Below are 22588 nucleotides of genomic sequence, written 5' to 3' on the forward strand. Positions count from 1 at the left end.
CAGCCTCACGTTCCAGGGCCCCGTCTTCTCTGTAAAATGCTGCCGGGGAGGACGGAAACACCCCGACACCTGCACATTCCCCTGGACACAGCCATCAGTCCTCCCCAGGCCTCCAAGCCTTAGAAGACTAGGAGAAACATCACTTCAGGACATTTTCAAATGGCTTCTCCAAACCCAGAAACACACTTAAAAACTAGACCTCATAATGGCACAGGATGCTGAGCTTCTGTCTCAAGCTGCAGCACATCAATCCGGTGGTTCTGAACAGGGCTCACTGCACTTCTCTCCCAGAGGACGTCTGATGGTGTGAGGGGACATTTCTGTGGTCACAACAGGGGGACGGGGAGTTCCGCCAGCATCCAGGAGGTAGAGGCCGGGGAAGCTGCCGAACACTTTCCAGGACACAGGACAGCCCCGTTACAGAGAATGAGCTGGCGTCCAGAAGATTCTGCTGGTATCGAGGCTGAGGAAACTAGTATCAAACTAGCAGCTTTTTGAGGCTTAGGACCAATAAGTACTTCTTGCCCCCAAGCAGATGCTCAAAAATGTTTATGACAAAATTAAAAGGAAGACCCTTATCACACCACACTGAAGCAACGAGCAACAATTTCACTTCTTTTTGTTTCCTTCTGCGATCACTGCCTCCCTTCTAACAGGCTTCTCAAACAGCCAAAAAGTCAATTAGTGTTAGAAGCTGGAGGCGCCTAGGTGGCTCAGTGGGTTGAGGGACCGACTCTTGATTTCAGCTCAGGTATATGATCTCATGGTTTGGGGATCGGGTGGCATTGGCCTTCTGCTCAGTGGAGGGTCTGCTCCACACCCCTCCCACACCCCATGTGTTCTCTCAAATAAATAGAATCTTTTTAAAAAGTGTCTTGGGGCACCTAGGTGGAAAGCCTCTGCCTTTGGCTCAGGTCATGATCTCAGGGCCCTAGGATCAAGCCCCGCATCAGGCTTTCAGCTCAGCAGGGAGGAGCCTGCTTCCGCCTCTCTCTCTGCCTGCGTCTCTGCCTACTTGCGATCTGTGTCAAGTAAATGAATAAAATCTTAAAAAAAAAAAAAAAGTGGCTTAAGTGCTTTTTGAGAAAGCAAATGCTAGCATTTCTATCAAATCCTTCATTTCTGCCCCCCAAAATAAAATCTTTGAAAAGAATTATCTCCTCCTATAGAAAATAATAATGAAATTTTACAAGAGTCACACATGTAAGAATAATAATGGTTTCCTATGAACACACAAATGCCTCTTGACCATTGTTCTCCATACTGAGAAATGCAATGCTGGCAGTTTAGATTAATGAAAAAACTCAAACAGAATGAAACAAAAGCAGAAGCTAAATATAGGTCATCTCAGTTAATCTCACTCTGAGTCCTTTTATCCATTACTAATTACTGCTTCTCACACCTAACCTCAAAAGCCAGCCATTCATTTCTTTTCTCAACTAAAGGAGAGTAAAAAACATTCACACGTTTTGCAAAGGGGCATCTGACTGAACTTCCACCGTTTTGCTCAGATCTGGACACTAAAACTGACTGTGTTCCTAATTTTTAATTTCCACTCTAAACAGATGAGAAAGCACAGAAATGTTTTCTTTTAAAAACCCTAGACAAACATGTTCCTGCCCTTCCTGGAAAGGGAGACAGGGTATGGCTATCCCCAACCAACACCCTTCAGTAACTGAAGCCTTTGTGTCCCCCAACAGTAAGACAATGGCTCCCTTAAGCGTCAGATGCTCTGAGACTGCCACAACCGCTGAAAGCATTTTCATGGAACATAAATCACTTTCCCACTACCTGCCACTTGCAAACCTGCTTCTCATGAACCTTGGACCCTGCACAATATGGCTCGTCATGTCCTCCGTGACAGCTAGGAACAAGGGACTGTTTGCATAAGTAGATAAAGGGCATTTTTCCCTTGGACTCTTGGGTTTTTCCTCCCCTTGGGCAATGATTTTTTTTTTTTAATTAAAATCACAGGAACAACCAATTCCCACATGCCAACTAAATTTTAAAAATACTTCCATATTTGCATGTTTCTAATGACTGTCGAGCATTTTAATAGGATTTTAGAAACAGTTATCTGATCATTTCCTGATATAATCTCCATGTGGATCAGTTCTCTTGCTCTTATACTTTTGCATGAGAACTTGTCGGCAACTTTTTGTCCCATTTTGGGGGTCTTCGAGGATGGAGGAGGAGAAAGATACACAGTCTACACTTCATATACTGGTTGAGGACTTTTCCCCATGTGTGCCTTTCCTAAACTTCCCTGATCCTCTCGGAACAGAGCTACTGAAAAGAACAATAGTTACATACTGTTGTTGAGGGGGCAACATTCAAATATACCTCGAACCCCACTGCTCTGTGCTACATTCAGGTGCTTTAAGGTAGGAAAGTTACATACTTCTTACAGGAGTTGAAGAGGCCTGCTTTTTTGCAGCCCTTACAGTAAGCAGCTGAGGAGAGCCCGGGGCTTTTTGAAAAGTCACACGAGCACCATCTCTGCTGAGTAAATCACAGCGGCAAACAGTCAGCCTGGCTGCTTGTGTTTTCTCCTTTTCTACCCGCCCAGAAGACACGCCTCACCTGCAAGCCCAACTCAGACAGGAACAGATGCTATAGTTTAGTGGTCCCATCACAAAAAAACCAACACTTCTGCGAGCCAGGTCATGCCAGAGACTCTCTAGAAGTGAACTCATGAGGTCATATAACACAAACGTGGTTAAAAGCCAAGTGAGCAATTCAGAAGCCGATGGGAGACACACGGGAAAGTCCTCTGGCTGTAGCGAGAAGAGAAAGAGGCGTAGTAGAGCATCGCGGATGTGTTTGGATGGGAATGAGAGGAGAGGTAGGGCAACAGCTGTCTGCGAGGTCTGTTGTAGGGACACAGTGGGAAAAGTCTCCCTTCCTCTGGCTCCCGAGATTATGAGTGCTCCCAATCCAGCCTAATAATTCCAAACTCTTTCGAGAATCAGGAGAAGCAAGTGACACTGGGCAGAACTGAAGCAGAACAAGAGTTATTGTGTGTGCCGATTGTGCAGAAAACAAAGTGAAGCCCAGCATTTTTCTGGAAGGCGCTGGAAATCAGTCTTTGACTTGGCACATAAAACCTTGAGGGGGAAAAGCATCTGCCTAAACAAGTCTCATAGGGAAAAAAAAAAAATCTATTAATGAAAAGACCTCTGCATCAGAAAAAAGATGGCAGTAGGGATGTATGCTGACAATCTTGAGAATAATGCCAAAGGCCAGAGCCAAAACATGTGATTCCAACGTCAAGGCCAGTGCCCAGCTGGAGCAGCCATGGGAAAGAAAGATACCATACAGTGGAGAAGCTGAGGGCCAGCGCCAAGTGAAGTGGGTGACAGATTGGTGCTATGGCACCACAAGCGGCAGGCTTGTTTCCTCCCGCACCCGGATGTGAGCTGTAAGAGGCTTTTACCCTGTTAGCCTGGATGCCGGGGAGCCAGGCAGCCAGGCGGGCAGCAGAGACCCAGCCCTGCTGGGACACCGGTCACGGCCAGCACGGCAGGGAAAACACGACCCCAAAAGAGAGGCTGGCCTTTGGAACAGGTGGGTGCCTGGCCCAGGGCAGAGGCAGAGCCCATGGGACAGGAGATTCAAAATCCAACACAGCACATCCCCCAGGCCAACAAACGTGCAAACGTGCAAACGTGCCTTGGCTGGGAGAGAAGGAATCAAACACTGTGGCCGATTGTCGCAGAAAACAGCTGTGTGGCAGCCGAAGCGGCCAAGTGTGGGGAGCCCGGCACGAGGTCCTCAAGAGGGTGCAGGCTCCTGAGCGCGGCAGAGACAAAGCTGGGGGTGGGGGGTGGTCTCTCTGGCCAATGCTTGCAAAGGAGCACTAGATAAATGAGTGTAGAGCTGGCTTCACTCGTCCCCTCCTGCCCCCATGTGAAAATCCATCAACCAGAACTGACTTGAATTTCTTGCAACCTGTTAGGCCAGGCAGGATGTAGAAGGATGAAATACCCTCTCTGCCCTCAAGGGGCTTACTGTTATCTGAGCTGAATGGTTTTTTTCCAAACTATGTATAGCCTTTCATAGTGGATAGTCAAAATCAATTAAATGGGTCAAAATCAGCACATTTTAAATGTATTTATCTATTCGGGAGAGCACAAGAGAAAGCAGAGAGCACAAGTGGGGAGAAGGGGGGAACAGAGGGGCAGAAGGAGAGGAAGAGGCAGGCTCCCCAAGGAGCAGGGAGCCCAATGTGGGACTCGATCTCAGGATCCTGGGATCATGACCTGAGCTGAAGGCAGTCACTTAACTGACTGAGCCATCCAGGCGTTCCAAATCAGCATTGTTGTTTTGTTTTGTTTTTAAAGATTTTTTTATTTGACAGAGAGAGAGAGATCGCAAGCAGGCAGAGAGATGGGGGGGAAGTAGGCTCCCTGCCGAGCAGAGAGCCTGATGCAGGCCTCGATCCCAGGACCCTGAGACAATGACCTGAGCCAAAGGCAGAGGCTTAACCCAATGAGCCACCCAGGCACCCCAAATCAGCATTGTTTTTAACACAGAGAGAGACAGGAGAATAGGAGAGAAAGTTCTTTTGGAACTTCTGATCAAACATGTACATTCCTTATTGTGGGTCCAAGTAAAAATAAGTCTGAAAGTTGCTGGTTTATTGAGGAAAACAGGAACATGCTACCATCTACAAAGAACTCTCACACATGCTATTTTATGGAATCATCAAGAAACACCATGAGACAGTAGTCATCATTAGGCCCATTTTTCCAGCAGAGAGGTTAACTGACTTGTTCAAAGCCACACAGCACAGCCTGAATATAACTTCAGATGGGTCTGACTGTGGTACATCCTTGAGTACCATGGTAGTTCAGGGACACTGATGAGCAGAGAGGGCTGCTGGGGAAAAAGAGAGAGGAGAGGAGAAGGGGTACAACCTGAAAGGGGCCTGGAAAGGGAGGCCACTCTTGGCTGGGATGAAAGGACAGACATGCAGAAATGAGCTGGGCTACTCTGGCGGTGAGTGGAGAATCCAGTGTGATGTAGCAGAGAACACTGGAAGCTGAGAGCCAATTAAGGGTGGGCAGACCCGGAGGCAGCCTTCAACAGACCGGAGACTTTGGGCACAAACACTCACCTCTTGGAACTTTACTCTCCTCATCTCTAAGATGGGAACAGTAACAGTATCTACTTCAAAGCAGACCAAGTGAAATAATTCAAGTAAAGAAAGTGCTTGTGCTCCACATGGGATAGCTTACAAGAAGTCACCTCACTCATGCACAATCCTGCACCAATAAATACATGAAAACCCATCTCTTATTGGGGGCCCTGACGACCATCCTTAAGATGGACCACACCATTTCAGGGCTCAGTAAAACCCAGCAGAGACCAAAGAGGACTTAACACTGGGGCTTCGGCTCTGGGCTGCTTACTTGACGACACAGGTAGAAAGTGAGGCTGGACAGCCCAGGCAGGCTGACCTTGAAGACTAGGCAGAAGAAAGAGGATCTTGAAGAGGACCTTGGAGACTAGGCAGAACAATTTAGACTTCCATCAGTAAGAGTCAGGGAGCATAAAAGTTTTCTGAAGAAAAGAGCTCTGGGGTAGGGAGGCAGTGGGGTGGGGTGAACCAACAGTAGGGCTCTGAAATTGGGAAAATCATACTGTGATCAGCAATAAATTTTTCAAGTCAAGATGTGCAGAAGCATCCCAGAGAAAGTGCTCTAAGACTTACAAAATTGAAAGTGTTGCATCTAGGGGCAAGGATGTCTGTCAGATGGGGCTTAGGGAGACCTGAGAATAGAAAAAAGCTGCAATTTTAAGAAAGCCATGGTGGGCTGGCCATGGAATGCAGCAGAGAGAAGGGAGCTGCAGGCAACAAACATCCCTGGCTCTCCTGGCAAGGTCAGCCCTGCTGCGGGGCAGGAGGGAGGCAGCCTACGTCGGCGCCCTTCGGGTGCTCCCGCTGGCAAGCGTCCTGATGGCAAAAATGGACGCCTTGGACTTAACCTGGTGCCATTTGACACTGAACTTCTCTTTGTTTTTATTCCACACGGGCCCACTAAGCATCTGACAATGATTTGGCTCTCCAGGCCCGCCTGGCTACAGGAAGAGATGCGCGCTGGTTGTTCCCACACCAGAATCCCAGGCCATGAAATTGAAATAGAAACAGTCCCATTCTCAGTGTAAGGCAGGAGCCCGGCAATCCGGCTTTCTACCTGCACTTCCTGAACCCAGCCAACGTGACACGGACATGCACGCGCTGTGCTCCCCGCAATCCGCAGCTGAACCTACACAGCTGAGGTCCTCCAGGAACCAAGGATGTCCCCTGGAATCCAATCAGCTGCTCTCTCAAACCTCCAGGAACACCCGCTCTACCATCTGCAAGGGGGCTGAGAACGCAAGGAGGACTCCTGTCAGCAAAGGCAAAGCTCGCTTAAATGCCACAGAGGTTAGGGAACCAAAAAAGAGAAACCAGCCAAGAGGCAAGAGGAATGCGGATGAGGGGGAATTTAAAAAAAGCGGAGGCGGGGGGGGGGGGGGGGGGGGAATGACAAGAGAAACATAAAGGGGACAAAAAGACGTAAAGAGGACTAAGATTTTCGATTTCGGAACTCCCCATCTCAACAACACAGGGAAGAGGTTTGCAGAACCTGATTTTGGCTTAAGATGTTCATCTGAGAGGACAGAGTAACTACGGGCAGGCCACTGACTGGGACCAGCAAGGTATTCATTATACTGCCGGGCACCTTGTTCTCCTCACAGGAGTTTACTCGAGTATGGACAGTACGCCAGGTACTCCACCAATCACGGGGAGCCCTGTCTTCAGAGCGCTCAGTCTAGTGGGGCAGGTTAATTGGCTCTTTTAGTAAACAGAGGTGGTGCAATGGGGGTGCGCACAGAGGACAATGGGGACATCTAAATTAATGAACACCATGGGGCAGAGAACCAAACTTTTTCAGTCAAAAGAGCTAAATCATTTTTAACAAGAAGAAGCAATGCTATTTTTTTTATCTTGTTGATTTTAAATCAAATATCAACTCATATTTTTTTTTTTAAGATTTTATTTATTGGTCAGAGCAAACAAGAGCAGTAGGAGCGGCAGGCAGAGGAAGAAGCAGACTCCCCACTGAGCAGGGAGCCTGATGGGGGCTCCATCCCAGGACCCTGAGGTCATGACCTAAGCTGAAAGCGGATGCTTAACTGACTGAGCCACCCAGGTGTCCCACTTTGTATCATTCTCTAAGTGGTGAAAATAAATAGCAAGAGGACTAGAAAATGTGCTCTTTGCTGAGAGATTGCAGCAACATGTGTAGAAAACTCCCAATAATAAAATAAAGGCAGATGCCAGATCTATGACAGCCCATGAAAAGGCAAACATCTACTTTTCAGGCCAAATACCAAACCCTTACGTAACACAATGCCTGCCTACGTAAAGACCACACACTCATCTAGCTTCATCATCTGGTACAGAATTCCCAAACTGTAACTCATATTAATTTAATTTTCCACTCACTGAAAATTTAAGAGATCACAAAATCTCAGAGCTGATAAGGCAAAATTAGGAAGCAATACAATTCCAGGATACTGTTAACTTGCAACCCAAAAGACTTTCCAGAGGAGTAATAATCTCAAGTGTATAAACCAAAGAAAATATTTTAGGGCCACTCAAAATTAGAAATCTTGGAAAGACAGAGGATCTTCCTCAATTACCACGAAAGGGTCAACAGGTACACTGGAAAACACAGAGACAAGAGCATGAATGACTGCCCTAAAAGAAATACAGAGGTATCAAAAGCAGAGACAGAGACAGCCTTGGGTAGAGCTCACACGTCCTACCTACATTTTTTCTCCCTCATCCCCACCTTCCACCCTTGCCTGAGTATTACTAGCTCTGTCTGCAGAAGAGTAAGACTGAAAAACTGGGAACAAACACTTCCATTACTCCTTGCATAGAATAGGTCTTCAAAACTGTGTCTGTCCCTGGTCTTACAGAGAGGTTTTTGGTTGTTCCACTAGCCAGCACTGAGGAACATTACAGAAAGCTGCCCTAAAAATTCTTATTTACTTTAAGGACTCTACTAGGTTCTAGGACTTCTCTAAGCGATAGTATGTATTTGGTAACATAAGGCTGACTGTGTTTCCCTTTTTGCACTGGCTGATAGGAGGCTCAGAAAACATCTGCAGCTCACTTTCAGAAGTTCAACTGCCTACCACTGTAAAAGCATTACCTTTTTTTTTTAAAAAACATATAATGTATCATTTGTTTCAGGGATACAGGTCTGTGATTCATCACTCTTACACTATTCAGAGCACTCCCCATAGCACACACCCTCCCCAATGTCCATCACCCAGCCACACCATCCCTCCCACCCTCACCCCCCAACAACCTTCAGTTTGTTTTCTGAGATTAAGAGTCTCTTATTGTTTGTCTCCCTCTCTTGCTTCATCTTATTTCATTTTTCCCTCATAAAAGCATTACTTTTATCCCTTATTTTCCCTTCACACATTTTCCTCGTTAGAAATAAAAAAGGCAAAAAAGTATAATGTTAATAACAAATATTAAGTGTTTATTAGATAGTCCAATGCCACCGCCTATCTATATATCCTCTACCTTGCATTATGACTCCTTAAACCATGTGTTTTTAAATATATATTAAATTGTATATATTTAAATACATTAAATTTTGGTTTGGGAAAAATTAGGGTACGAAGATATGGGCAGATGGATGAGGAAACTGATAGACAGGCGGAGAAAAAAAGCAACATCTCATTTCTGTGGAGGCTTTTCAACCTCATCCTGAAGAAGGGGTACAGACAATGGCAAATGGCTGGAGATACACTAGGTGGGACTTGGTTACTCTGGGCTGCTGTCCAGAGACCCCCCCACATGAAAGCAATTTTAGCTACGGTCTGCGATAAAGCAGCACAACAAAAACTAAAATTCCCCCACTGAAGACAGGCAAGAATCTGCTGGAGCAACTTGTTTGTACCCCTAAACTGCCTGTGGAGAAGCACACAGAAATCCCAAATGCAAAACTCGCCCTTTACACGATCAGAAGGAAAAAACACATGGATGAAGAAACACAATACAGTGTCTGAACCAGCTGAGAGCCAGGGTAGCTTAGCAGAGGGAGGGACACAGAGGGAAAAGGGACACAGTGAGAAAAATACAGCCAGGGAAGGCGGGACACAGCCAGGGAGGAAGGAACACGGACAGAGGGAGAGGGTCTTGAGGCAGCATGGACATGATGCCGACTTTCCCTCTGTTCACCCTTCACCAGGTCAAAGCATTTTCATCTGCCTCTGCATTTCCTCCTCTCTACCCCTCTAAGTCCATAACCATCTTCCCACAGAACCAAGCAAAACTGGCTAGTACATACAAGTACCTGGGTGATGGCTGTCAGTACCTCGGAAGACCCAAGAATCAGGCCTCCCAGGGCCTACAGCCAACCACAATGGACCGAACCCCAGTAGTAGGAGTTCCTGCAGCTCACTCGGAGCCCACCTGCCCACTTTCCCCAGTCCAGAGAATTCCAGCAGGCTACATCACCTGACTTTCAAACCACAGATGTAGGAGAAAGCAACAAATTAGAAGTGAAGAGAGGGGCTGGCCCCGGGCTACAGGGACAAAGTGAAAGCCAACAGCTGAGGACACATCACATTCCTGAAGGGCATGGGAAAAATGGACCCACCCAGAAGTCTGTGGCTATGACAGAGGGGAGGCAGCGGGTGGGCCGATGTGGTGACAGGTGGGCACAGGGCTGCCGGGGGTGGGGGTGGGGGGAACGACAGTATCTCCAAAGGGCTGGCAAGCTACCGGGAGCACCAAGAACGGTCACACACAAGGCTTCTATAGAGTGGAGCAACTATTTTTCAAGTTTATAATGTCAGTATAATTAAAACATTAATAAAAGTACTATTACACTTCCAAATATTGTATAATAAAATTCCATTCTATCAGATAAACAAAAATATAGGCACTATAATGATGGATAGGTGTCATTCTACATTTGTCCAAACCCACAGAATAGACAAGACCCAGTGAACCCTAAGGTAAACTACAGACTCTGGGCATCGTAACGTGTCCATGTAGGTTCATCCCTGCCATTCTGGGGAGTAATGTTGATATGGGGGAGGTCACGCGTGTGTGAGAGCAGGGGTACGTGCAAAATCTCCATACCAGCCTCTCAATTTTACCGTAAACCTAACACGGCTCCAAATAAAGTAAAATAAAATCTTTAAAGGTAAGAAATTTTTAAAAATTAAAATACATCGTGTGAGGTTTGGGAAATTTGACAACAGAAAAGAGGTCCTTGTACTTAAAAAGGTTAGGAACTAGGGCACCCGGGTGGCTCAGTCATTCAACGTCTGCCTTCAGCTCAGGTCATGATCCCAGACCTGGGATGGAGCCCCGCATTGGGCTCCCTGCTCGGTGGGAAGCCTGCTTCTCCCTCTTCCTCTGTCTGCTTGTGTTCCCTCTCTGACTGTCTCTCTCTCTGTCAAATAAATAAACAAAAAGTCTTTCAAAAGAAAAAAAGGTTAGGAACTATCAGTATATCAGAGCTAGGCCTTCAAGTCAGACAAGTCAGACATGTGGATTTAAATCATGGCTGCCTCTCTCAGTTGACTATCTAAAATGGGTATGAAACCCTCCACTACACAGCACAGGAGTCTGAAGAAAAGATGAAGAAAAGAGCTCAGGGCAGTGACTCTTTCCCTTGGTTGAATTAGTTTGTTTATACATTTAATAAACAAGTACCATCAAACACCACCAGGCACTATGGGCACAATGGTGAACCACCAAGATTTCTGCCATTACGGATGTCTGCTGGGAAGCGGGGGACACAGAGAAGACATCAACACCACAGTGGGCTAAACACGAGAACTGGGAGCCCAGCAGCAATTTGGACAGCCGACCAGAATACAACCAAGACAGAGCAAAGCCTAGTAGTTTTAACTCATTGGTGATTTCCTTCGTCAAGTATCTAAGTAGTGCCACATGCCCACACTGTTCCAGGGGTTGAGGTCACAGCAGAGGACCGACCAAAGCCCCTGCCCTTGTGAAGTTTACATATGGGGAAGGAGATGGAATATCATAAGCAAATAGTTGAGTAAAAATTATGTCAGTGTGGGGAAGGAAGCTCTAGCCAGGGACAAAGAGCAGGGAGGCAGTCTTCATGAGCTGGGTGACCAGAATCCCGGGCATTCCAGGAGGACTGAAAGCCTTGCGGGAAAGCTCTGAGGTGGAAACTGGCTGGCCCGTTCATCTCAATAGCTTTATGTTCTTGATGTTACATTTCCAGAGGGCAAGGAGGACTTCAGAAAGAGGTCTACTCAAAGCAATGAAAAGAAAAATGGTGATGTTTAACAGCCCTCCAGAAGGTTGGCCGCCCCAAGTCACGCCACCGTCACAGAAGCCACGGCTTGTGGTACTGCCTCTTTGAGCCCCTTGCCTCCCTTTTTTGCCTGTAGCTCCTAAAATGAATACGGAGAGGAAAAGAAGCTGTACATATACTTCCCTCGTGTAGCACCTTTTCCCCATTCACCTGGAACATGTTACCTCAGTCCAGAGGTAACACAAACAGTCCAGATTGTCTAACTCCTGAGACAGAGCCATGTCACAATCACAGTGATTTGTTTAAAGAATCTTGCCCACTGCATAATTAGCCCATAGGTCACCATCTGTCTCTAAGTCCTCATAAAACTAACCATATGTTGTTTTCATCAAGGACTGCACTGAAGTAACATACACTCTGCCCCTAGAAAAATGCTACAAACCCATTTTTCCAAAGGTGGAGGGGCTGTGGGCTGTTGGCAACACATACTTCCTTCTCCATCACCACATTTTAAAAAAAAAAAATTCTTCCCCATGACCACGGTTTATTATGAAGGCGAACCCTGATCCTCATGATGGGCTGATGGGTAGGTAGCATTTCTGGTAGCAAGCATGGGCACCAAGACCTCCAAACTTTTGGGGATTTGCAGTGATGGGGCTCAGGTACCAGAGCAGGGTCCAGTCATACTGGAAGAGGACATCGTTGCTCTCCTTGGAAGCCTCATCCATGTTATTTCTGGTCCTAGGCCACCTGGACTTCAGAGCCTGACTGCATACATCTGGGCCATATGACCATCACCCTCCACGAAGACTCAGATGTCCACCCTGGCAAACCGCTCCTTGCCCAAAGCAGAACAGGTTCCAGGAGCTCATCATGCAGCGCACAAGGCTCAACATTCTCAGGGGCAGCCTGTTCACCTCCATGAGGCCGCCGTCCTGTGTGTGGCCACATTCTCGCACCCGAAGACCTACCCATGGACCCCATGGCTGCAGGTATAGACAAGAGTTCCTTACTGCACAGAACCACAACCAGAAAAGCACATTTTTTTCTTAATTTCAACAATTTTTATTTGGTTTTGTTCATGCTTTGTGCGTGGCTACCAAAGCAAGTAAATCATTTCTAGAAATGTCTGAAGAGGTTCTTCAGAAGACATTGGGTAAACAGGCTCAGAGGCACAGAATTTTAGTTCTTTTCTACCATTTGACCTAGTGATACAAACACACACAAGCAAATATATCTTCTAAACGATTCCTCCTCTCTATTGCCTACGGCATTTTGTAACTCGAAGTCATCAAACACCAACTTTTCAGTCAGAGTGACTCTGCTTTAAAGCAGATAAATGAATCATGTTTTGAAACCATACAAAAACAGTCAGCTGGGGCGCCTGGGTGGCGCAGTCGGTTAAGCACCCAACTCTTGGTTTCCGCTCAGGTCATGATCTCAGGGTGGCTGAGATCAAGCGTCTGAGCTGGACTCCACACGGGGCATGGAGTTGGTTTCAGATTCCCTCCCTCTGCCTCTGCTCCTCCCCCAGCTTGCTCGCGCGCTCTAATAAATAAAATCTTTTTTTAAAAAGTCATCGAATACTATTCTGACTTGAAAGCAAGAATCCTCAAACTGTTGAGTTCTGTTCCTCTCCTCCTGTCACCCACCAATGACTAAACAATTGGAATAAGCAGCACAAGATGTTCTAGATTTTAGGTCTGATTTCATTTATCTTTTAAGCAAAATAGGAATAAAAATTATCCCAAAAATGTGCCCACATGTAGTTTAAAATTACATGGCAAGAAACACTAAAGCCTTCAGACAACTCAAGAACATTGGAATCTCCTGGTGGAAGTGGGTCATTAACACTGCTAAAAAGCAGAGAAACCAGCTCTTCATCAACTCGCTTCCCTTAGGGCATTGTAAAATTAATCTGACCCACGGTTTACAGAGTCAAGAATAAACTATATTTACAAAACTGGCCACAATTTCATCATTTAAAGAAAGGCCAAGAATTTCCTACAAAGCGATTGATTCCATGTGGCCTGGGAAAGTATTCGTTGAACAAAAACTGGTACAAAGAGAAATTCTAACTTTCTAGATCTCTTGACTCATTAATCCTTAAATTAACCCTTGTCACCAAAATCACCAAGCTCTCAAACATCTAAAGGTTTAGCACCTATGGAACGGGAGTTGTAAACTTACCAACTATTAACGATTGGCAGGGTTCCTCCTTTACGGATCAGAAATTCTGTTAACAGCTATCTTCTGTTCTCCATCCAGAGCATTTACTTTACATCCATGGAACAGAAGATGAATTCTCTTGAGATTTTAAAGTTATTCCTCAGATATCTCGAGAGCATTCTGCCAGAGACTTAATGGATTTTAAGACTAGGTCCTAGAGTGGACTGAGTTTTCCTCAACTTACAATGGGGTTACATCTCAATAGACCCACTGTAAGTTGAAAATATCCTGCGTTGAAAATGTATTTAATACACCTAGCCTACCAAACATCGTAGCTTAGCCTAGCTATATCAGACATGCTCTGATTGCTTACATCAGCCTATACATTGTCAAAATCGTGTAATAGAAAGCCTGTTCCATTATAAAGTGTAGACGATCTCATGTAATTTATTGAATACTGTACTGAAAGTGAAAAACAAAGTGGCTGGAATTATATGAGTTATTTATCCTGGGGATTGCACGGCTGCCTGGGAGGTACAGCAGCTGCCACTGCCCAGCTTCACGAGACAGTATCTGGTCCAACTTCAAAATCTGAAGTATGGGGCGCCTGGGTGGCTCAGTGGGTTGAGCCGCTGCCTTCGGCTCAGGTCATGATCTCAGGGTCCTGGGATCGAGTCCCGCATCGGGCTCTCTGCTCAGCAGGGAGCCTGCTTCCCTCTCTCTCTCTCTCTCTGCCTCTCTCTCCGTCTCCTTGTGATCTCTCTCTGTCAAATAAATAAATAAAATAAAATAAAAAATCTGAAGTATGGGTTCAACTGAATGTGTACTGCTTTTGTACCATTGTAAAGCCAGAAAATCATAAACAATCCTGAATCCAGGGACCATCTGTATTTGCAGTCTCACAGGGACACGGTAGTCCTTAGCACAAGCTGTGCTGGTTCATCATGTGCCTGACCAAGAGTTCTCCCCCTCTTCCGTGGCAATGGCCTAGTGAGTCACCATGAAAAGAAACAGTAGTGTGATCGAAGGACGCAGAGATAGACGCAGCTTCCCATCCTGGCTCTGCCTCGTACCTTACTCTCACAGCCTTGGTTTCATCTTTCCTAAAATGAGAAAGCCACCATCAAGCCAGGGTTAAGTATGAGTATTATGCAAGAGCATGAAGGGTCCTTCACAAGGGGTCAGACCCACAACAGACACACAATAAATGAGAACCATACTAAACAGGTCAGAGATGGTTCTGCCCGACCAAGCCTACTTCTTGTAATCCAGTATTAACAATCTTTTATTATTATTATTATGTTGTTGTTGTGTTAGTCACCATACAGTCCATCATTAGTTTTTGATGGAGTGTTCCATGATTCATTGTTTGCGTATAACACCCACTGCTCCATGGAATATATTCCCCCCCACTTTCTGCTTTATTTAAATCCATCTAAAAAACAAGAGTACAAAGAAGACTAAGAGTTAGCTGGCTGAAGCCAGTGGGAGCTGGAGGCAGAGAGGAACTGAGAGGGGCAAACAGAGCCGACACTGGGACACTGAGCGCCAAGTGGCAATGGACAAATCCACTCTCCAAAGCCACAAGATGCAGAGCTTACAAGTCCCCTTTTCACGGGGCGTCTGGGTAATTCAGACAGTTAAGCGACTGCCTTCGGCTCAGTACATGATCTTGGAGCCCCAAGATTGAGTCCCGCATCGGCCTCCCCACTCAGCAGGGAGTCCGCTTCTCCCTCTGCTCCCCCCACCCCATGCACACACACACACTCTCTCTCTCTTTTTCAAATAAAATCTTTAAAAAAAAAAAAGTCTCCTTTTCAAAGAATATCTAGATACACAGAGGAAAGCTCACTATGGAGTGGTAAATTGGAAAAAAAGAAGCACAAATAGAAGTATAATACACACACACACACACACAAATTGGGGGAAAACGTAAAATTTCTTTAAGATATATAAATTAGCACAGACAAGCACTACAGACACATACTCCTCTCTCTTGTGCTCACAGTTACATACAGGTTCTCTGAATTTGGGGGGATGATTTGAACAGTTTATCTATGATGGGGGGTGGCGGTTAAAAAGAAGGGCAAGCCCATGCTGTCAGTTTCTTTTCCAATGAGACAACAGAAATGCTCATCTTTCCCCTCTAAGCTCTTCAACATACCTTATTACCTCAACAGTCTGCAACCTCCCAGCAACCACTGTTCCCCAGCTCCTTGGACTTATTCTCTCCTCTACCTGCCAGGTATCTGTGATTACTGATTGGGTGACCACCAGCCAGAGCCATGGGCTGCTTTTCTTCAGAATGAAAAGGAGGGTCGGGAAATATTACCCAAGCTTTTACATATCTCAATTACTGGGGGGAGGGGGGACCCTACGGTCTAAAATCTTTTCTAAATAATCAGGACCTCACACAATATTTTATGAACTTTTCCCTCTTTCATTAGAAACCACAGTACAATATGCTGAATAGTGTATCCAAAGTCATGCCCACCCAACTTCTTTAAAAGAAAAAAAAAAGTGAGTTCCTTTCTCTGGAGGCCTAGAGTAGTCTCTAACCTTCTGGATTTCACATGATTTGTAAGAAGATAAACAGTATTTTTTTAATCTCCCTCAGTTTATGGGCACACACTTACTTTTCTATCTTATTAATTAATAGCTTCCAATTACTTAACTCCAAAGTCTCTCTGTAATGCCAGAAATCTTAAAGTTATACTGCCAAGTCCACAATATCCATATATTTTTGCCTTTAAAAAAAAAAGGGGGGGGGACACCTGGGTGGCTCAGTGGGTTAAGCCTCTGCCTTCGGCTCAGGTCATGATCCCAGGGTCCTGGGATCGAGCCCCATATTGGGCTCCCTGCTCAGTGGGGAGCCTGCTGCTCCCTCCTGCTTGTGTGCTCTCTCTCTCTCTCTCTCTCTCTCTCTGAGACAAATAAAATCTTAAAAATAAATAAATAATTTTTAAGAATTTGAAAAGGAAAAAACAATTGTACACCCACCAGATTAGAGTATCTGAATATGTTGATTATCTTTGATTACCTAGACATTTTTGATTCAAAAGAGGTCATGACTGATGAAGATTTTCTTCCAGCATAAACTTAGCTATTGCTTTTCATTTAGTCCTCTACCCTGATATTCATGGAGATTAAAAACTGGTTTTATGCTCCACTTTAAGATAAAAACCAAAGTTGAAAACTGAATTATAAAACAATTCCCCTTATTTATCTCTTATTTCTATGACCAGAAAGGCAGCAGCATCAGCCCTGCCCATCAGCCACAATGCTCACACTCGGTACTGAAGGGCTGGCCCCTCTCCTCCAGAATCAATGAGGTACTGAATTTAAAAGGTTTATTGCTCTTAAAATTTTCCAACAGGCATGCCAACCAGAATCCTTCATTTTCCACTCAAACTCCAAGTGTCTCAACATCTGGCCTCTTCTACCCAAGCACATCTGCTGGTGTAAAATACACACCTTTCCCTCACCATATTGCTCCAAAATCGACTTCCAAACGCACCGAGTTGATCAGGACTGATCATCAAGCAAATGATGGGCTTGGCCAGGGTCTTTAACCCAGGTTGGTATGGCACTTGAGTCCATTTCTTTCCGACTGGTCCTGTGGCCACTCACACCGGTTTGCATCTGACAAGAGTCTCCGGAGAACAGAGCACAGAAGTCAGGAGGCGCCAAGGAAAATAGGATGGCCCCAGAGAAAGGGAAGCAGCAAGGCCACCCAGCCCTTGGGAGCACTGGCTCCGGGGCCCAGCTGTTTCGACTCCCATCCAACTGTGCTATTTACTGGCTGTGTCAATGCTGAGTGACTTCACCTCTCTGTGAACCAGTTCCCACAGCTAGAAATGGAAATACTCACAGAGCTCATTCCTAGGGGGTCTGTTAGGATAAAAAGATAATCAAAGGAATAACCAGATGAAGTCCTTAGTTCAGTGCCTGGCGCATGGTAAACAACAAATATTAGCTATTTTCAGAAACCTATTTACCAATTTGAGAACTAAGAATGCCAAGAGAGATTCAAGATCATTAATTACACCTTCCAAAGGAGCTGCCCAGATCACAAGGCTGTAAGATTCAACACACATCCTGTTTTCTGGCACTTACTAATTCTGGAGAGCTAAACAGAAAATGAAATTTATATTAGGAAAGAAATGCAAACATCTATGCGGAATTAATCAATTATGCAAAGCTGTGTGGTCAGGAGGCAGTCCCAAGCATCAGTGACCTTCCCCGCTAGGGCATGAACTTGAAACAGGAGCTGAAAACCCCATCATCGCTGAAGAGCCAACCTACTGTGAAAAAGTTCACTCACCATGCCTCTAAACGCTTACCCCTGAAAAGAAAATAATCCTAGAAATAAATTCGATTTACCTACTCAAGAGATGAATTTCCCTCCCAGCCCTTTCCCACACAATAACCCCTAGATTTTTCCTTTCTTTCCACCAGTATTTATTAGCATTTATAATATGCCAAACCCTGTGCTGGGCTTGGGGGACAGGATGCAAACAAAACAGTCACAGTCCCTTCCCTTTCTGAAAGCTGAGAATAGTCTGCCCTTTATTTAGAAAAATCACGCCCTCTGAATTGGAGACTTGGGAAATTCACCACAGAGGAATGTGAAGTTCCGTAGAATAGACAGGACCTCTGAGCTCTAGGAAGAAACGAGCACTGAGAAAGGTCCTCCCAGCACACAGCATCTGAAAGTGGGAACAAACAACGTACCTGCCCACACCTGAACATTCTTCCAGTTCTTGCCTTTGTCCCATTCGACTAGGGAAGAAATAGCAAATCACTCTGGTCCCACTCTCTCCGGGACGGGGCCACCTCCTTCCTTCCTGGTCCAGCACAGCTTTCTGCTCCTCCTCCAGAGGCCTCCTCTGGCCATCCCAGGAGTCTCTTCCTCTCAGCAGAGCAGGGCCCTGCCCCAAGGCACACTTCCCCACGACATGCCAGCTGAATGCTTCTAGAGAGAGGAAGGATGGGTCTGTCTTTCACCTGCATACACCCCATCACACTGATTACAAACATCAAGGACAGAAGGAGATGTGCTGGGTAAAGAAGTGGGGCGGAGGGCAGCTTTCCTTCACACAGAGCTGCTCACGTGGAACCGCCGCCACCACCGCGTCCTCAGAGAGGGCAAGGTCAGCTGCCACAAACCCTGTGTACCCAGGGAGCCCCCACCTGCCCTGCTCCCTCCAAGCCCCCAGTTCCTCCTGGCATTCTCCGGCATCCCCATGCTTGTCGCTCTTCCCGGAGCAGAACCACCACAACCTCAGCTGGTCGGAGGAAGGAAAAAAACTCTCAACCTCCATAAACCTTTGCCCCATTTCACACGTGAGCCAGGAGCCCCCTGAAGTCTCTGGAGCCCTAAACCAGTGAACCACCAGAGAAAGACTTAGCAGCACGACCCATGCAACTCTGCAGAAAGGATTCTGTTTTAAGAGAAAGCAAGGGAGCCCAAGAGCACAAGCAGAGTCAATGAATGCTTAACCAAAGGCCAGAGCTCCATTTTCTGTGAAATTTGATTTTTTTTTTACCGCTTCTTTGAAAGAACATCGTGATTCATTTTCCCAGTAAAACTGTAAGATAACAACAAAGACAGGAAAACTGCATTATGAGAATGCACTCTGACATCAAGGCTGCCTCATGCAGCTATCACTCTCCATCACCCATGTCACTTCTCAAGACTTTCTCTAACCCCAGCCATTTCGTGCAGCATCAAGAGGGCATCTGGGCTTATCTGTGGAAACCAAAAGCTCCCAGATGATGTTTATTCAAGTCAGATCTCCATAAACAATTGAAGGACAGACACGAAAATTTTTTTTTAAAAATTATTTCATTGCAATTACGGGAAATGTTAAGAGAGAGTATATGTGAAATTTTTCACACACTTGTATTTATATGCCACATTAGGTTTTTAAAAAAATCTTTTAGATCCAAAAGGATATTTAAATCATCCTAAAAGAGAATGTATATGCATATATGATGACTGGCTAAGAGATCTGCTCTGTGACATTTTCATTTTACACAACAGCATTTTTTTTCCCCATTAGTGATTCTCTCCTGGTTTCATCTAGGGAAAAACAAAAAAGAAAAAACAAAAAACTTTCATACCTATTTGCCTAGAGAAAACAGAAATACTAGGTGAAACAGAACCTATTCCTCTAAGAAAAATAAGCTCTTGCCCATCACAACTGTAAACATACATGTTTAGATGAAAGTTTTACACAAGAAGTCTGAGTAACTATTGGAGGTGGTAACCTCACATTATGATCGGCTCATGCAGACCAGGGGCTGATGAAGCCAGCTGCCAAGACCAGCCCATCTGACCCCATGCATCAGTCTGTGGGAACATCTCCTGACCCAAACTGCTCAGTTCTAGTGAGGCTGAGCTGTCTGCCTCACCTCTTTTACCCTGAGGCAAACTGGAAAGATTTTTGAGGGTATAATTACCCCTGCTCAGACTTCCAGGTAGACTGGGAGTCCCATCTATACATGCTTCTTCAACTTTCCTGGACAGAGCAGCGCAACCTAGAGAAGGCTGCCCAGAGAAAAGTCAAGGAGAGGAGGACAGACACTAGATCACGGAGATGATGACCGGGAAAGCCAGCGTGAACCATGAATAACACTAGGGCACAAATAATTAAAAGAAAACTAGAAATCCTGTCTAATTCACTTGTGAGCAAATGGAGTTGTTTGATTTTAAAGCCAAACCACAGAATTTTTAATAACACGAAGCCTACTTTTCCACTGAAAATGAGAACCCTGTCACTTAAGATTTACGACGTCAGCCACGTGCAGACAGGTACAGAAAGACCTTCGTCTCTGCTGCCCCAGCAGGGGCCGCGAGGAAGCATGTCACCTTGTCCCTGGAGTTTTCACCAACCGTAATTTCTGCGGGAAACGAGAGACTCCGCCTCCATCTCCACTCTCTCCTTTCTCGTGCCTCTTCTTAAATCCCTCCTGTGGGGGTCAAAGTTAATGACTTCAATCTGGCAACACAGGCTGACCATTAGAAACCCCAGAACCATTAAAAAGGGGAAAGAAAACTTTTACTAGAACAATCTGTTGGCCCTGAAGAGTCCCACCATGCTCTCCTATAAACATGAGTACTCATTTTGAGGAACTTCTCCTGATTTGGCTCTCATTTTCTGTGATTTGTATAGAACAAATGAGGACGAAAAAGATATTTTAATAACAAAATAACAAAAACTTGTAATTAAAGAGATGGGAAAACCTTTCTGAAGACGCAGCAAAGCCCAACAGAGCGCGGCTGGCTTGGCGGGAACATCATTCCTCATCCCAAACTGCGTACAGAGAAAAAGGGGGTCACCTCAAAACTCCGTCCTTCCTCATGTTTTACCCAGATAACCCAGGTGATCATCACTAGCAGATGTGGACATCGGTAAGCACAGTCGGGAAAGCGCAACATCACCTTCATGGAGGACGTCCATGCTCAGAGCTCTCTGCGCTCCGGCCCTGTAGGCTCCTCCTTTTCGCTCCTCTTGCCTTTATCTCAATCTTTGAGGCTAATCCCTCTGTAGGGTGTTAATTACTCAGTCCCAATCACATTACTCCACAAACAAGGACAACAGGCTACAATGAAATCCAAAATGGATTAACTTTGTATTTATTGTATTAACATTCTAATATACTATTAATTACATCATTAGCACATACTTTACAGCACATTAAAAAGGAAAAGGTAATTCTTTCCCTTTGCCTTCAGCTCCAACCAACTTTGATTTTTTTTTTTCCAGAAGAGCACTAGAAGTATTTCCAAGGAACACGTGTAGCCAACAGTCTTGCCTATGAATGTGATTTCTGTCCAAGGGACCCAAAGCATAAAACCAAATGACACTATTTTTCTTTTCTTTTTTTTTTTAAGATTTTATTTATTTGACAGACAAAGATCACAAGTAGGCAGAGAGGCAGGCAGAGAGAGAGAGGGAGAAGGAGGCTCCCCACTGAGCAGAGAGCCCGATGCGGGGCTTGAATCCAGGACCCTGGGATCATGACCTGAGCCGAAGGCAGAGGCTTTAACCCACTGGGTCACCCAGGCACCCCAAATGACACTATTTTTCACAAGACCGAATAGACACTGAGGTCATTTAGGAGAGATTACCACTAGTAATCTGATTCAGACTGGGATGCCGTCTGGGACCGAATTCATGCAAACCTGCAAGGAAAAGTCGACACACACCACACATGCAGTAACAAAATGCAACGGAAAAGCACGCAGAAGAGATCTGCCTTCAGTTCGGATAATAAGTGCACGACGGCATTCACCACACATTGATTTGCCACACACATACATGACCAGAAGCCTCATCGACAAGAAACCCACAGCGATCTCAACACTAAGCTTAAAATCACAAGTCTTGGGGCAGACAATCCTGCAGAATAATTTCTTCAGAAGTTCCTCAAGCTCCTTGTAAAATCAAGTCCAAAATATATTCCCACTAGCTTATTTTCCACATCACTAAAATTCAAAGATGAATTCACACCATATTCTTTATCAATCCCTCCCCGGCACTAATCCCACTACAGCTGAACCTTGAACAGCACAGGTTTGAACTGCATGGGTCCACTTAGTGGCAGATTTCTTTTTCTTCTAATAAATACAGTCACAGTACTGTAAATGCATTCTCTCTTCCTTATGATTTGAACATTTTTCTCTAGCTAACTTTATTGTAATAACATAGTATATAACACATATATGTGTGTTACAAAATACGTGTAAATTGGCTATTTATGTTATCAGGCTTCTTGGCTATTAGTTAAACTTTGGGGAAGAAATAGCTATACATGAATTTTCCACTGCATGGGGGCTAGTGCCCCTAATTCCCATGTTGTTCAAGGGCCAACTGTTTATTGTCATTAATGCACCCCCTTATTGAAGTGCAAGCTCCCAGAAGGCAGGGATTATGTTGGTTTGATCTATATCAAAGCACCAGTAACTGGAAAGAAGGCAAGTGTGCATGGTACCCCCAAGAGATGGAAAATAACCACCATTAGTTGTGAATTCCCTGCATGAACACAGTTCTTGGTATCCACAAAGAGGAGCAGCAGATCTGCTGATGTCT

At 45.3% G+C, this 22588-nt stretch overlaps 1 protein-coding gene across 3 annotated transcripts in view; it reads right to left on the reverse strand.

The window, feature by feature from the left end:
• TSPAN5 (tetraspanin 5) overlaps positions 1–22588 on the reverse strand; it is a 171602-nt gene that overhangs the window by 78762 nt on the left and 70252 nt on the right. The window contains exon 1 of one of the 3 annotated variants that reach the window (XM_032332965.1): positions 18225–21397. The exons of the other annotated variants lie outside the window; for them this stretch is intronic. Coding sequence (XP_032188856.1) covers positions 18225–18242 — 18 coding nt within the window. The 5' untranslated portion in view covers positions 18243–21397. Of the gene's footprint in view, positions 1–18224; positions 21398–22588 lie in introns of those variants that run through there. 3 annotated transcript variants of the gene reach the window in all.

Source organism: Mustela erminea, chromosome 2 (assembly GCF_009829155.1).
Source record: "Mustela erminea isolate mMusErm1 chromosome 2, mMusErm1.Pri, whole genome shotgun sequence".
Taxonomy (NCBI): domain Eukaryota; kingdom Metazoa; phylum Chordata; class Mammalia; order Carnivora; family Mustelidae; genus Mustela; species Mustela erminea.